Below are 12,493 nucleotides of genomic sequence, written 5' to 3'. Positions count from 1 at the left end.
CACGCTCGGCACTCACCTGAGTCTGAGGCTGCGGGGCTCACCAGGCTGAGCAGCTCCCGCTCCTTCTCATAGTCCCCTTTGCAGAGCAGCTGCCCCTCCTTCAGGACAAACTCATCGCCCTTCTGAAGCTGCCGCTCGCAGACACAGCAGCAGAAGCAGCTCAGGTGGTATACGCTCTTCTGGGCCCGCATAACAAACTCGTTGGGGGCGATGGCCTCAAAGCAGCCCCCGCATTTGACAGCAAACAGCCTGGCAGCAGGGAGAGAGAGGGGGGACAGCGCTGTGAGTGGGGTCTGGGGTGGCCCGCGCTGCCCTTGGGTCAGCAGTGCAAGGGCCTTCCAGACCTGGGTAGGGATGCCTGCCCTGCAGTGGACTTAAATCCGGGTTACTCAGTCTCTTCCTGGTCACTCTGATCAGCAGCGATCCTGGGTGGCCAAGAAAGACCTAAAACGGAAAGCAGATCTCTGGGGTTTCGTCTTAAGCTGCCTCCCACACGATAGTGCCTTTGTCACGGTTCTGGGACAAGCACTCACGTTCCCGAGAGCCATCTCTGGGGCCCGTCCTTCGCAGCACTTGTCTTACTATCTCCAAAATAAAGACTTGTCTTCCTTCCTAAAGTAACAGCACAATGGTGGGGCGGGTTCTCCGTAAAACACTCTCTCTGTCCCCACATGCCAGAGGAGTGGGTGGACGTGGAAAGGTCAGGTAGTGTGAGGACAAAATGGCCACTGTGAGTGTGAGAGACTGCATGTCACTCTGCGTCACCAACACAGAACCAGGTGGCTCCAGGGGCAGCAGCTTGCTCCAACAGCAAGCCCTCGGCAAGGGCTTAGCACGTGTCTCCCTGCAGCCAGGCCAACTCCACAGTGGCCTGAGCGTGGCCAGCCCCCTCCAGGTGCCCCCATGTTCACTCAGCCGCGGCCCTTCCCAGCCGCCCCTTCATTCACTCAGAGGCCTCCGCTGTGCACCCGGCGCATGCCACACACTCTGCCCTACAGGAGGGGAGGGAAAGAGCCAGCACCGGTGGCAGGCACGCAGAGGCCAGTAAGTGTCCAGTGTCTGCAACACGCCGGGGCACAGGCAGGCACAGACGAAGCCCCGTGCAGCACCATGAGGAGAACCAGTGAACCCAGTGTAAGTGAACCTCATCCCTGGGGACGTGTCTTCAGGAAACGACATGAGAACAGGACAAAGCAACGCTCCGTGAACACAAAAGAGGCTGACATCAAGCCACTGTATGTTGACAGATCAGAACGTGCGGTCCCTTCCCAACCACGGAACCCCACCAGCTAAGGCCCAAGGCCTCGCTGTGCGTGGTCTTTATCCTGGAAGCTTCCTGGAAGAGCAGAAGGGTTGGCGTCCAGGGAAGAGGACTCGAAGGAAGCAGGTCCAGAGTGGCAGGAGACAGGGACACCTCTCCGATGCTCGGAGTGAAGGAAGCAGGACTTGAGGAAGGGAGTAGAGCCCGCTGCCACAGTCACGCTGGGGACAGCTCCCAGGATGGGACAGTCTGCCGTCCGACCTCAGACAGGAGCCTGAGTCACCACCCCCGTCTGTCTGCCCTGGCCACAGGGACGCCTCAGGAACCCCTGTCCTGATGCGCCTCCCACTGCCTCTCAGCCCTAGAGGGGAGCTGGTGGCCACACATGGGTGACCACGCATCAGGTGCACAATGCCCCAAACCAGAGCTCCAGGCCCCAGCGCCCCCCCACCAGCTGCAGAGCTTCCTCTGCGTCTGACCCTCTGGGCCCACCAGTCCTTTCACTCCCCCCTCCAGTGCTCGGCCAGGCTACCACTTCATCCCTGGCCCCAAGTCCCCGGTCACCCTGGCTCACCTGAGCCACCTCATCCGTGCTTTTCCAGCAGCTGGTCAAAGCCCCTTTGTCCCAAGCCACGCTCCTTCTCCCTCCCGTGGAATGGGCTGCCTGGAGGCCACGGTGCCCAGGGGGGGCGCCCACTGCAGAACCCCTGAGCAGGTGGCAGCAGCTGGGCTGGTCTTCGCTCCCAGCCAGCTGACCTCCCGCTCTTCCCTTTTAATTTACCCCACTCCACACACGCCCCCAAGTTGAAGGAGCTCAGCAAAGAAAGCCCACCGTGTTGACCCAGGAAGGCCGCAGGAAGGCCCAGGGGCTGCCTGCCCGGGTCCTGCTGGGGTCCCCTGGGGATTACGACCTGAAGGGGCCAGCACTCGGTTCCTGCGTGGCCTCTGCAGGTTCTGCTTCTGAGCCAGGTCAGCCTCCTCACTGCCCGGGCACCCTCACCCCTGGGGAGTGCTGGAGGCACACGCAGCCCCCCGCCCGTGTGCCAGATGTGTGCACAGCTGTGCCCGTGCCCTGTGGTCCCAGCTGCTGGCTGCACAGCTCCCACACCCTGTTTTCCCTCAGGCTCAGACTAGCCAGGAAAAGGATTTGTTTAAAAGTCCAGGTCATAATCAAAACACAGCCTGTCTCCTCTAGTGTCCTGGATGTGTCCCCGTGGTCACCTCCCCGGCTGAATGCTAATGAGACCTGGCCATGGGCTCTGAGCCTGGCCAGCGGCTGGCCCAGGGCCCCCAGCCCCTCCAGGCATGCAGGACCATGCCCGCTTCCCCTAAGTCTCCTCCCCCTCATCTCACTCCCTCACCTTCATCTTCCCAAGGAAAAACGCCTGTGCCCATTTCAGAGACCCAGCCCTCAGGGCCACCCTTCCTGGACTGGTCATCAGGTGGGACGATGCAGGACAGAGGCGGCTGCCCCTGTCGTCGGAGCCCTCATGCTCTGCAGGCAGCAGGCTGGAAGGGAGTGGCCTTGGTGGGTGTTTGGGGAGTGTGGGGAGAAGCCGCTGGAAGGGCGCCCGCCCCGCACCTCTGTCTTCTCCTCTCCCTCCTCTCCTCCCGCCCCTCCTGCCCTTGCCCACGGGCTCCTCCAGGCAGGAAGCAGAGCCCCCCGGCACTCACCCAGTGCCCTGCTCACGCCTCTTCTGGTACCGCCACGGTCCTGGTCACCGGCCCTCCACGGCCACCGCTGGCTGAGCACCCCACTCCTCCCTGGCCGTGCGCCCTCCCCACCCTTCAAGGCCGTGGTGGCGCCCATCCCAGGACCAGTAAGGACCGATGAGGAAGTGGGAGGTGGGCCTGGGCAGGCAGGTGAGCCGCCGGCCCCGCCTCTGTCTTTTGCCCCCTGGTTCTCCTTTTTGCTCCTAAGGCAGTCCTCGGTGCCTGAGTTGTCCAGAGCCCTCCCGGGAGAGCGTTCCTCCTCAGCAGCAGAGGCACTGGCGTCCAGGACCCCGGCTCTGGCATGACCTCAGGGCACAGCGCCCTGCTCCTTAGACAAGCCAAGGCCTCCGTCCTCGGCCACCAAGGGGCCAGGTCACCCAGGGAAGCTGCATTTCTTGTAATAGCCCTCTTCCCCTTACCTACGTAGGTGCTACAGGGAAAGGCAAAGACCAAGAGGAAAAGCCACTGACCAAGGAGGGAACAGAGGAGGTGGAGCAGGGTGGGCTCAACACAGCCTTTCCTGGGCCTCGGGCTTGTTATCACCTTTTCTTGTTTTTGGTACCAGGGATTGAACTCAGGGGCACTCAACCACTGAGCCACATCCTCACACCAAGTTTATACTTTATTTAAAGACTGGGTCTCACTGAGTTGCTTTACTGAGGCTGGCTTTGAACTTGTGATCCTCCTGCCTCAGCCTCCCAAGCTGCTAGGGTTACAGGCATGCTATCATCCATTTTTAATAAGCAGTGCTGCCCAAGGCAGACTGTCCAGGAGTTCAGGGATGATCAGGATTGTCCCTGTCCCCAGTCCTGAGCAGACTGTCCAGGAGTTCAGGGGTGATCAGGAGTGTCCCTGTCCCCAGTCCTGAGCAGACTGTCCAGGAGTTCAGGGGTGATCAGGAGTGTCCCTGTCCCCAGTCCTGAGCAGACTGTCCAGGAGTTCAGGGGTGATCAGGAGTGTCCCTGTCCCCAGTCCTGAGCAGACTGTCCAGGAGTTCAGGGGTGATCAGGAGTGTCCCTGTCCCCAGTCCTGAGCAGACTGTCCAGGAGTTCAGGGGTGATCAGGAGTGTCCCTGTCCCCAGTCCTGAGCAGACTGTCCAGGAGTTCAGGGATGATCAGGAGTGTCCCTGTCCCCAGTCCTGGGCAGACTGTCCAGGAGTTCAGGGATGATCAGGTGTGTCCCTGTCCCCAGTCCTGGGCAGACTGTCCAGGAGTTCAGGGATGATCAGGAGTGTCCCTGTCCCCAGTCCTGAGCAGACTGTCCAGGAGTTCAGGGATGATCAGGAGTGTCCCTGTCCCCAGTCCTGGGCAGACTGTCCAGGAGTTCAGGGATGATCAGGAGTGTCCCTGTCCCCAGCCCTGGGCAGACTGTCCAGGAGTTCAGGGATGATCAGGAGTGTCCCTGTCCCCAGCCCTGGGCAGACTGTCCAGGAGTTCAGGGATAAGCAGGAGTGTCCCTGTCCCCAGCCCTGGGCAGACTGTCCAGGAGTGTAGGGACTCCAGGCCTGACAGGTAAAGGTGACAGCAAGAGCTGCCAGGCCTGAGTTCTGGGCTCAGGGTAGGGTGTGCATGCGCCTCATCACCCGGCTAACTGTGCCGGCTGACCCCAGGTGTCGTCTTGACAGCACTCAGGGACACGCGGGAGCTCTGTGGGGAGAAGGCAGTTTGAGGCGAGGACTAAGGAAGGTCGCACCATCGGCCTGGGCTGGGCTTCCCCTCCAGCTCCCCGGGGCGCGGCCTCAGGCTGAGTGTGCTGCTCTGGCTCAGGATGGCATATCACGGGAGCCCTGTGACCGCAGGAGCCAGGTCCCCTGTGAAGTCCCCTCTCGGTCATCTGGCTCTGTGCTGTTGTTCTGTTTCCCTGCAGAAGCCTGGCTAATGTGCCCAGTGAAGAGTTCTCCAGGTATGCCGAATGCCCTCCTGTCTTCATATCAAGGGGAAACCAAGAGGTAAACTGAGGCCTGACTTCCCCTCCGTGTCAGTACCCCTGCCACGTCACTCATGAGTGGCCGTGGCTTCCTCCAGTCTCCCTACCCCCTGACCCAACTCCCACAAGCCCCATTCTCTTCCCTGCCCTCCTGGCTGCTGCCCACTCCCCCGTGTAGGAACAGCACAGATGAGGCAGCCTCCTGCACCTCAGAGCTGTCCCAGGGCAAGGCTTCAGGCCCCCGAGGGACGACAAGAACAAGAGGGGCACTCCAGAACTCCTGACCCCAGGCTGTGTCTGGAGAGGCCAAGATGGTCATTCACCTTGACCCAAGTCCTGCAGACTTCAAGGGAGATTCCTGAGGCCTCCACGCCACACCATCAGGTGGAAGGAGCCGTGTACTACGCTGTCCCCCTCCAAATGATAAATCAGAGCCATCTTTGCCCTGGGCAGTAGCTATTGCAGATCAGGCCCCATGTCCACGCTGAAACTCATCCATCAGGTGTGAGGAGCCCTGGTTAGGAAGCAGAGGGTGTGCTCGGCTTCCCCCCTCTCCACCAGGGGGCAGCATGGCGACACTCGCCAAGGGCCATGTTGACTTGGTAACTGAGGCCATCCTCGCAAAGACAGGGACTGGCCAGGAGCCAGCGATGTCTGCAGGCAAGTCTGCTGCGGGGAGTCTGGGAGAGCATGTGGCTGAACTGAAGGAGAGACGGTGGGAGAAGAGCTTTCAGAGGCATTGGGAAGCACGAGGTGGCTTGTGGCCTGGGCAGCGGCACATGAGCAGCCTTGTCAGATGGCTGCAAGCTGTCCTTGAGGCTGGGCCAGCAGGCCACAAAGAGCCCTGAGCACCGCGGCGGTGGGAAAGTCTGCAGGCACAATAGCAGTGGCAGGGTCTTCTGCAGGAGACAGTCTCAAGGCTCACAGTGGAGAGAAATGGAGAACAATACCAGGCCAGCGGGGCCAGGCAGAGCCCCTGCCCCCCCGCGGCTCCAGGGGAGGTGGGGAGGCCCTCACAATGGGCTGGCAGAGCGCAGAGCGGGCTGCGAGGGTGATGTCTGTACGCCCCAGAGGCGCCGGGAGGCCTCATCAGGAACACAGGGCTCCTTGACTGTCACAATGCCACTGCCGATGGGTGGTCACCCTGCAATGGTGGGCAGAGTTCTTGTTCTCACAGAGCCTCTGTCCCCGTCGGGAAGCCTCTGCTTCTTAAGTGTCATGGATTCAAATCTCAGCTTTGCCTGTAAGCCCCTGAGGGAGTTGCAGACTCATTGGGAGTCTCGGCTCCTCTGTCTGCAACATGACGTCCCCCATCTCAGGAGACACTTTGGAGATTAAATGACATGCTTGAAGGGCCCCGTACACGAGCTGCCCTCCGTCAGTAGCTTCGACCCTGCACTGAGGCCAACGTACACACCTGCCCATGAGAATACCTGAGACACTTCCAGGCAGCCCGATGGCCTGCACGGAGCTCGGTGGCCTCAGGCCCTGGGCTTTCTCACCAAGAAACACTAGGTCAGACGCCAACCAGCCACCGCACGGCACTGGGAAGAGGTCAGCAAACACGAAGGCCGAGCACTTGAGAGGCAGCCATGGCCCTGGCCTTCCCTGGGCCACGGCAAATATTGACCCACCGCCTGCTGCTGAGCGACATCCGTGGCCACTGCCTGGTGCCCAGCATATGCTCAGGACATCAGGGCGCAGGGGCTGGCCTTGCAGACCAACAGCTGCTCCTTCGCTCAAAGACACCATCGGGCAGATATTTGGAACAGAACCTTCCCTACATCATTCAGTGCTCTGGTGTCGGCTTCCTTCCCAGGCTGCTGACCACGTGCAGACCTGCATCGGGACCCCCACTTGTCCCCAAGACATCCGTCACCTTGTCCCTCATCTTGGAAATGGAAACCCAGGCCCCCAAAGAGCTGTGGCCTGGACACAAAGAGAGCCAAGACTGTCGCGGGACCAGCCAGGCCTGAGGCTCAGCCATGGTGGAAATAAAGAGGCCAAAACACGAGCAGAGAGTGGACACGGGGGGACAGTGAGTGTCTCCTCCTGGCAGCTGACTTTCCATCTGCTTCACCACCACCCGGGAGGCCATCTCCAACCAGGCTGGATCCCAGAGCTGGGGCCATGTGGCACGGCCTATGTGGCAGTGTCCTGGGTATCACAGACACGCAAGCACAGCAGGAGACAGAAAAGAGACACAGGACAGACACGCCCAGGGAGATACCGCTTGGTCTCCTCTAGGAATGCCACTCTCCCTTCCCTACCCTCGCGGCCGCCTGGGACTCTCCCAACCACCCCCAGCAAACACGGCGCAGGACGTGGTATTCTTAGCTGATACTCTGGGCACAGGTCCCCATTGTTCCTCCATTTTTGGCTGGCCACATGGCACGTGGCCAACGCAATGGACACTCCTACAGGAGTGCGTGTCTCCTGGCTGCGCGGGTGCATGTGTGAGCGCGTGTGTGACGACAGCAAGGACAAGGGCATCACGGGTGGGGACGATTCTAGGACCCCGACAGGGCGGCTCTGCACGCTCCGTGCGTGCTGCTTGCTTTGGTCACTGTCACTTCATTCATGAGCACTGCTGCACCATAGTGAACACGAAAACCAGAGACGCCTTTTGTCACCACCCAAGGACTGCCCGTAGCAGCCGCTGACACCAGCAGCACTGCGGGGGGACAGAGGTGGGCGGAGACCAGAGAACACATTCCCAGCATGCTCGGTGCCCTGGCATCTCCACCTGGCGCTGCCTGCCGTGGGAAACCTGCTCTCCAGGACCCCCGCCTTCCAGGGGAGGCAGAGAAGACGTCCACTGACAGTCCAGGAAGGAAGCCCACCAGGGCCCCAAAGGGCTCTGCCTTCCCAGCTGCAGAGAGGAACCCTCTGGTCATGGGGTTTCCAGAGGGCACTGAGCCTGAGAATCACACAGGTCAGTCTTGTAGGACATGGGGTGGGGGGCAGCGGCAGCTTCTTTCATCTGACCACTGCCCTCCTCCCGTAAGGCCTGTGCCGAGGACCCTGGCCAGAGGCAGGGCCGGACCCTCCACATAGGCCCTGCCCAAGCATCTCACGCTCCTCCCAGCTCTCCCGAGGGTGAAAGGGAGCTCCCAGGTCGACCTAGCGACCAGCACCAGTGGCCCCACCCTGTGTCTATCCTTTTGAGTTGGCCCTTCCTGCTCTCCCACTCTCCCACCATCCACCTCAACTCCCTGCTTCCCATCCACAGCTGGGTGGCACCACACCTGCTGGGGTGGCACAGCACAGTCAATGCCACTCACTGTCACAAGGCAGGGGACTCTGACTTGCCCTGCCCCACAAGGAGCTCACAGTGCTGAGCGGAACAGGCCAGTCCCAGAGCACAGTGCTGTGTGGTCCACCTGAGGATGTGCAGGCAGACTCAAGAGGCCAAGGGAGCCAGGAAGAGGGGGCACTGTGTGGTGGGCAGGGTCACTTGTGTAACAGGAAGAGGCCGGATGGGTGACAGGAGCAAGCACTGGATGTGCTCCACGTCTCCAAACTGAACACATTCAGCGGTGGAGAGGCTGAGGGTACCTGTTACCACGGTCACTTAAAGTTCTACAAAACAGAAAATGTTAAGAACCTGGAAGGTAAAAGAGCTATGTTCACACTGGACCTCCTGCAACCCAGACTTAGGCCGCTGTGTTCCCAGCAGCTAGGGAAGCCCTGCCAGGTGGCACGTAGGCTGCTGGGTGGGGCAGAGGGACTGGGGGGTGCTGGGAAGGCCACTGCTTCCCTGTGAAGGGGACAGACCCACCCAGTTCCTTTGTTTAGCTCCTCATCTTTTCTGCCAGAGTTAGAGTTCAGCATGCAGTGGTGACCAGCACCTTGGCTCTCAGAGATCATAAGCTGTCCCCCACGGACGCAGAGCCAGAGAAGCCAGGCTTCCTGAAAGCTTCCTTGAGAAGAGGCACCAACCAGACTCCCTGTTTCTTGACTCCATTTTAGTGAGAAAAACTGAAAGCCCTCTGGGTGAGCCCACTTCAGTGGGAACACAGTCAGAGGAAGCCAGGGGCAGCCCTGCTCAGCCCGAGGTGCTGGCGGGCTACAGGGACATGCCCTCTGTCTGCTGCCTGCCGGTCCCGCACTCCTGTCTGGGCCAACTCTTCCTCTGGCCTGCTTTCATGGTCTTATTAGTGCTGCAGAGTTATGCCTAATGCTGGGGCCCGTGCTGACGTCATCACACAGGCGTGGAATAGAATCCCTCCGCTGCAGCCCTCAGCTCACAGCGCACAACGCACCACAGCCGAGCTCTGAGCCCAGGTGCCCAGCCACAGACCAGCGGATCAAGAAAATGAGGTCTCTACAGACAGTGGCGCCTAGCTCGGCCCTCAGCAGGATGGAACCACCCCATCTGCTGGTGCGGAAGGGACTAGAGACTGCAGGGACAAGGGGGCCCGCCAGTCCCAGAGGTCCAAGCACGGGCTTGTATCAGTGCCCACTAGGCAAGAGTTTTCCAAGTCCGTTCCACGTGAAGTGCTCCTACTTCTCTGATGGACCAGGTACCCGCTCTTGACCCATTTCCTTCACCACCTATTTCCTCACCTCTCCGACAGCTTCTGTAAGGAGTTCCTGCTGGTGGCGACCTCCAGCTCCCCTGGTGAGGCCAGGCTGGTCAGCAGGTGTCCTGAGCTCCCCAGCAGGACTGCCTCCCGCAGACCATCCCAGCCTCCATGTCGCTCAGGGCCAAGCTGGGCCTTCCCCAGGATCTGACATCCCTGGGCCTCGGCCCCTTGATCTCGGTTTCCTCCTATCTCACTGGTCCCTCTGTGTGGTCTCCTTGTAGCTCCTCTTCGTCTTGGTCACTGAGTGCCACCCTTGGTGATCTCACTACAAGCCAAGGCTGACTTTCCCGCCGCCTGCTCACTCTCCCGAGCCTGCCTCACAGCACACCTATCTACAGGTATCTCCACCTGGATTTCTTTCCTGACAGTTAACTCCTGTTATTTTACTTGTGCATATTTACAGGGTGCAGACCGTGCAACCATCAAACCAGGGAGCTTAGCATTTCTGATTTCTTTGAAAACACTTCTAAAATTGTTTGATTGACACATAATAACATGCACATCTATGGGGTACAGTGTGGCAGTTTACAATCTAACTATTCAAAACCCGAAGTAGAAACATAGGATCCCTGGTTTTCCAACCCAGCTGACCCTAGCTAGATCTGCTCCAACCACAGCCCCTCTCCTCTGGTGGAGGACACCTGCATCTCTCCTGCTGCTCAGGACCCCAATCCCAGAGTCACCCCGACTCTCGGCCACACCCCACACCCAGTCAGTCAGCAAGCCCCCACTTGGCCCTCCCAGCACATCCAGAGCTCCCACGAGGCCCTCGCTCTGGCCCAGCAGCCTCAAGGGAGAGCCGTCTGCTTCCTCTTGCACCTGCCCAGTGGCCTCCCACACAGCAGCCAGGGTGAGCCCACCAAGAGCTAAACCAGACCATGCCACCCACCTCGACTCCCCATCTTGCAGGTGAGGAACAGAGACCCTGCAGGTCCAGGTCCAGGCACTGGCTCCACCCAGCTAGTAACCAGAGAGGCCAGGATTGGGCTGGGCAATCAAAGCTGCCCTATGTCACTGTGCAGCCTAGCTCTGATGGTCATCCCAGTCAAAGGGTAGGATGGGGCGTTGCAAGTTGGAGGCCCTATGGGACTACAGTGTCACACTACCACCATTGCCATCCCTCGCTCTCGAGAGGCAGAGCTGAACGGATGAGGTCATCCACTACATGGAGATGCTTTACCAGGGAAGACAGGCCGGAGGAGCCTCCTCTCCATGAAGGGGAGCCCCCTGGAGATCCAAGACCTGGGCTGGATCCCCGCAGGAGAGCATCAGCCTGGAGAGTCTGCTGAGATGAGCACAGGGGGCTGGACGAGTGGGGGAACCAGGGGGTGGTGGCAAGTGTGCACAGCCAGTGGCACCCCACGCCAACTGAAAACCTGCGACCTGATTTCCATTTAGGAGGCCTTTCCTATGCTCCTCTCCCTGCCCAGCTCTACTCAGAGGGTTAGAGAACAGGGACGAACAGGAGCTGCAGACACAAGGACCCCTGTGTGCACAGACAGAGCAAGCGGCATGCAGGCTGGCAAGCTCCTGCACATGCCACACGCTCCCTGGATCGGGGGCTGGGGGCTGCAGAGTGTGCTACAGCCAGAAGCTTCCAGACCTCCCACCAAGGAAATGAATAGTGGCAGGCTAGGGTGTCCCTTGGGGTGTCCCAAGCCCGAGGAAGTCTGAAAGGAGCAGAGCTTTGGAGGACCTCTGTGTTCTGCTTAGGGCAATGAGCTCTCAGAACCCCACGGTGGGACGGAGGGAGCCCAGGTCAGCCACACCCCAGTCTCTCCAGACTTTCAGATTCCAAGTCACAACTCTGAGAACAACTAGGAAGTTGAAGATCAGTCCTCCCAGGTCAAAACTTGGAGAAATGCTCCAGGAGAATCGCCTGTACCCTCACGGGATTCTGCGACCACCCAGCACCAGGCGGGAGGCAGAGGAGCAGAGCAGCAGAAGCTCCGGGAGCGCCACTCCAGCGTTCCCAGACGGCAGGGCCAGACCTCTGGGAGTCTCTGTTTCCCAGGTCCTGCCATAAGAGGTACTGTCTTAGTCCTTAAAGGGTCATCCTGGCTGCTGTGTGGAAGACGCTGACCCCAGAGCCAGGAAGAAGGGACCTCCCTAGCTTGCACACCCCCATTCAAGCAAAGGGGCCGTTCTAGTCAGCTTTTATAGTATTGTGACTAAAAGACCCAACAAGAAAATGTTGGAGGAGAAAAAGCTTATTTGGGGGCTCAGGGTTTCAGAGGCTCAGGTTCCTGCCCCGGGGCTCCAGGTGAGGCAGGACATGATGGCAGAGTGTGTGGCAGAGGGAAGCAGCTCGCATGGTGATCAGGAAGCAGAGAGAGACTCCACTCACAAAGGGGTACACCACCTCCTCCAGCCACACCCCACCTGCCTTCAGCCACCCCCAGTAACACCCTCAGGGGGTCAATGCACTGATTTGGTGGATGCTCTCGTAACCAGTCATTTCACCCCCAAGCCTTCCGGCACTGTCTCACACGTGAGCTTTTGGGGGACACCTCACATCCAGGCCAGGAGAGGGACTTCTTAGGACTTCATACCTAAAACAAATACTGCTCATGCTGTGGGTGTCGAGGCCCCGGGCCAGGTCCTAGGAAGGTAAGTGTGAACAGACCAGGCAAACTCCCTGCCCTTGGAGTTCACGTTCAATTAAAAACCAACAGCTACCAGATAAAACGTCGGATGATCACAGTGGACACACAGAGGCGTAGAGGATGACCGGAAGTGCCAGGGGACCTAAGGTTCTCAGGGAAGAGCTGATTTCTGAGCCAAGACCTGAAGGAGCTGGTAAGGGAGAGTCAGTATCGAGGGAAGAGCCGGCACAGAGAACAGGTGCAGAGGCCCCAAGGCTGCTGCACACCCGCCCGCGGAGAGCAGGGGAGCCTGTGGGGCAGGGGAGCCGTGCCAGGGCTGGAATCAGAGAACCAGCAGACCAGAGAGGTCCTGCACCATGGGCAAGGACTTCACTTTTCCCTGGAAAGTCCTTTTGTC

At 59.8% G+C, this 12,493-nt stretch overlaps 1 protein-coding gene across 3 annotated transcripts in view; it reads right to left on the bottom strand.

The window, feature by feature from the left end:
* Positions 1-12,493, bottom strand: part of LMX1A (LIM homeobox transcription factor 1 alpha) — a 128,544-nt gene that overhangs the window by 40,546 nt on the left and 75,505 nt on the right. For all 3 annotated transcript variants that reach the window (XM_081299976.1, XM_081299978.1, XM_081299977.1), the window contains one exon: positions 17-249. In XM_081299976.1, coding sequence (XP_081156102.1) covers positions 17-249 — 233 coding nt within the window. The remainder of the gene's footprint in view (positions 1-16; positions 250-12,493) is intronic.

This window comes from Spermophilus citellus (assembly GCF_964194105.1).
Source record: "Spermophilus citellus genome assembly, chromosome: 6".
Classification (NCBI taxonomy): Eukaryota; Metazoa; Chordata; class Mammalia; order Rodentia; family Sciuridae; genus Spermophilus; species Spermophilus citellus.
Note: the sequence above shows the minus strand (reverse complement) of the source record. Positions and strands in the feature narration are given on the sequence as shown.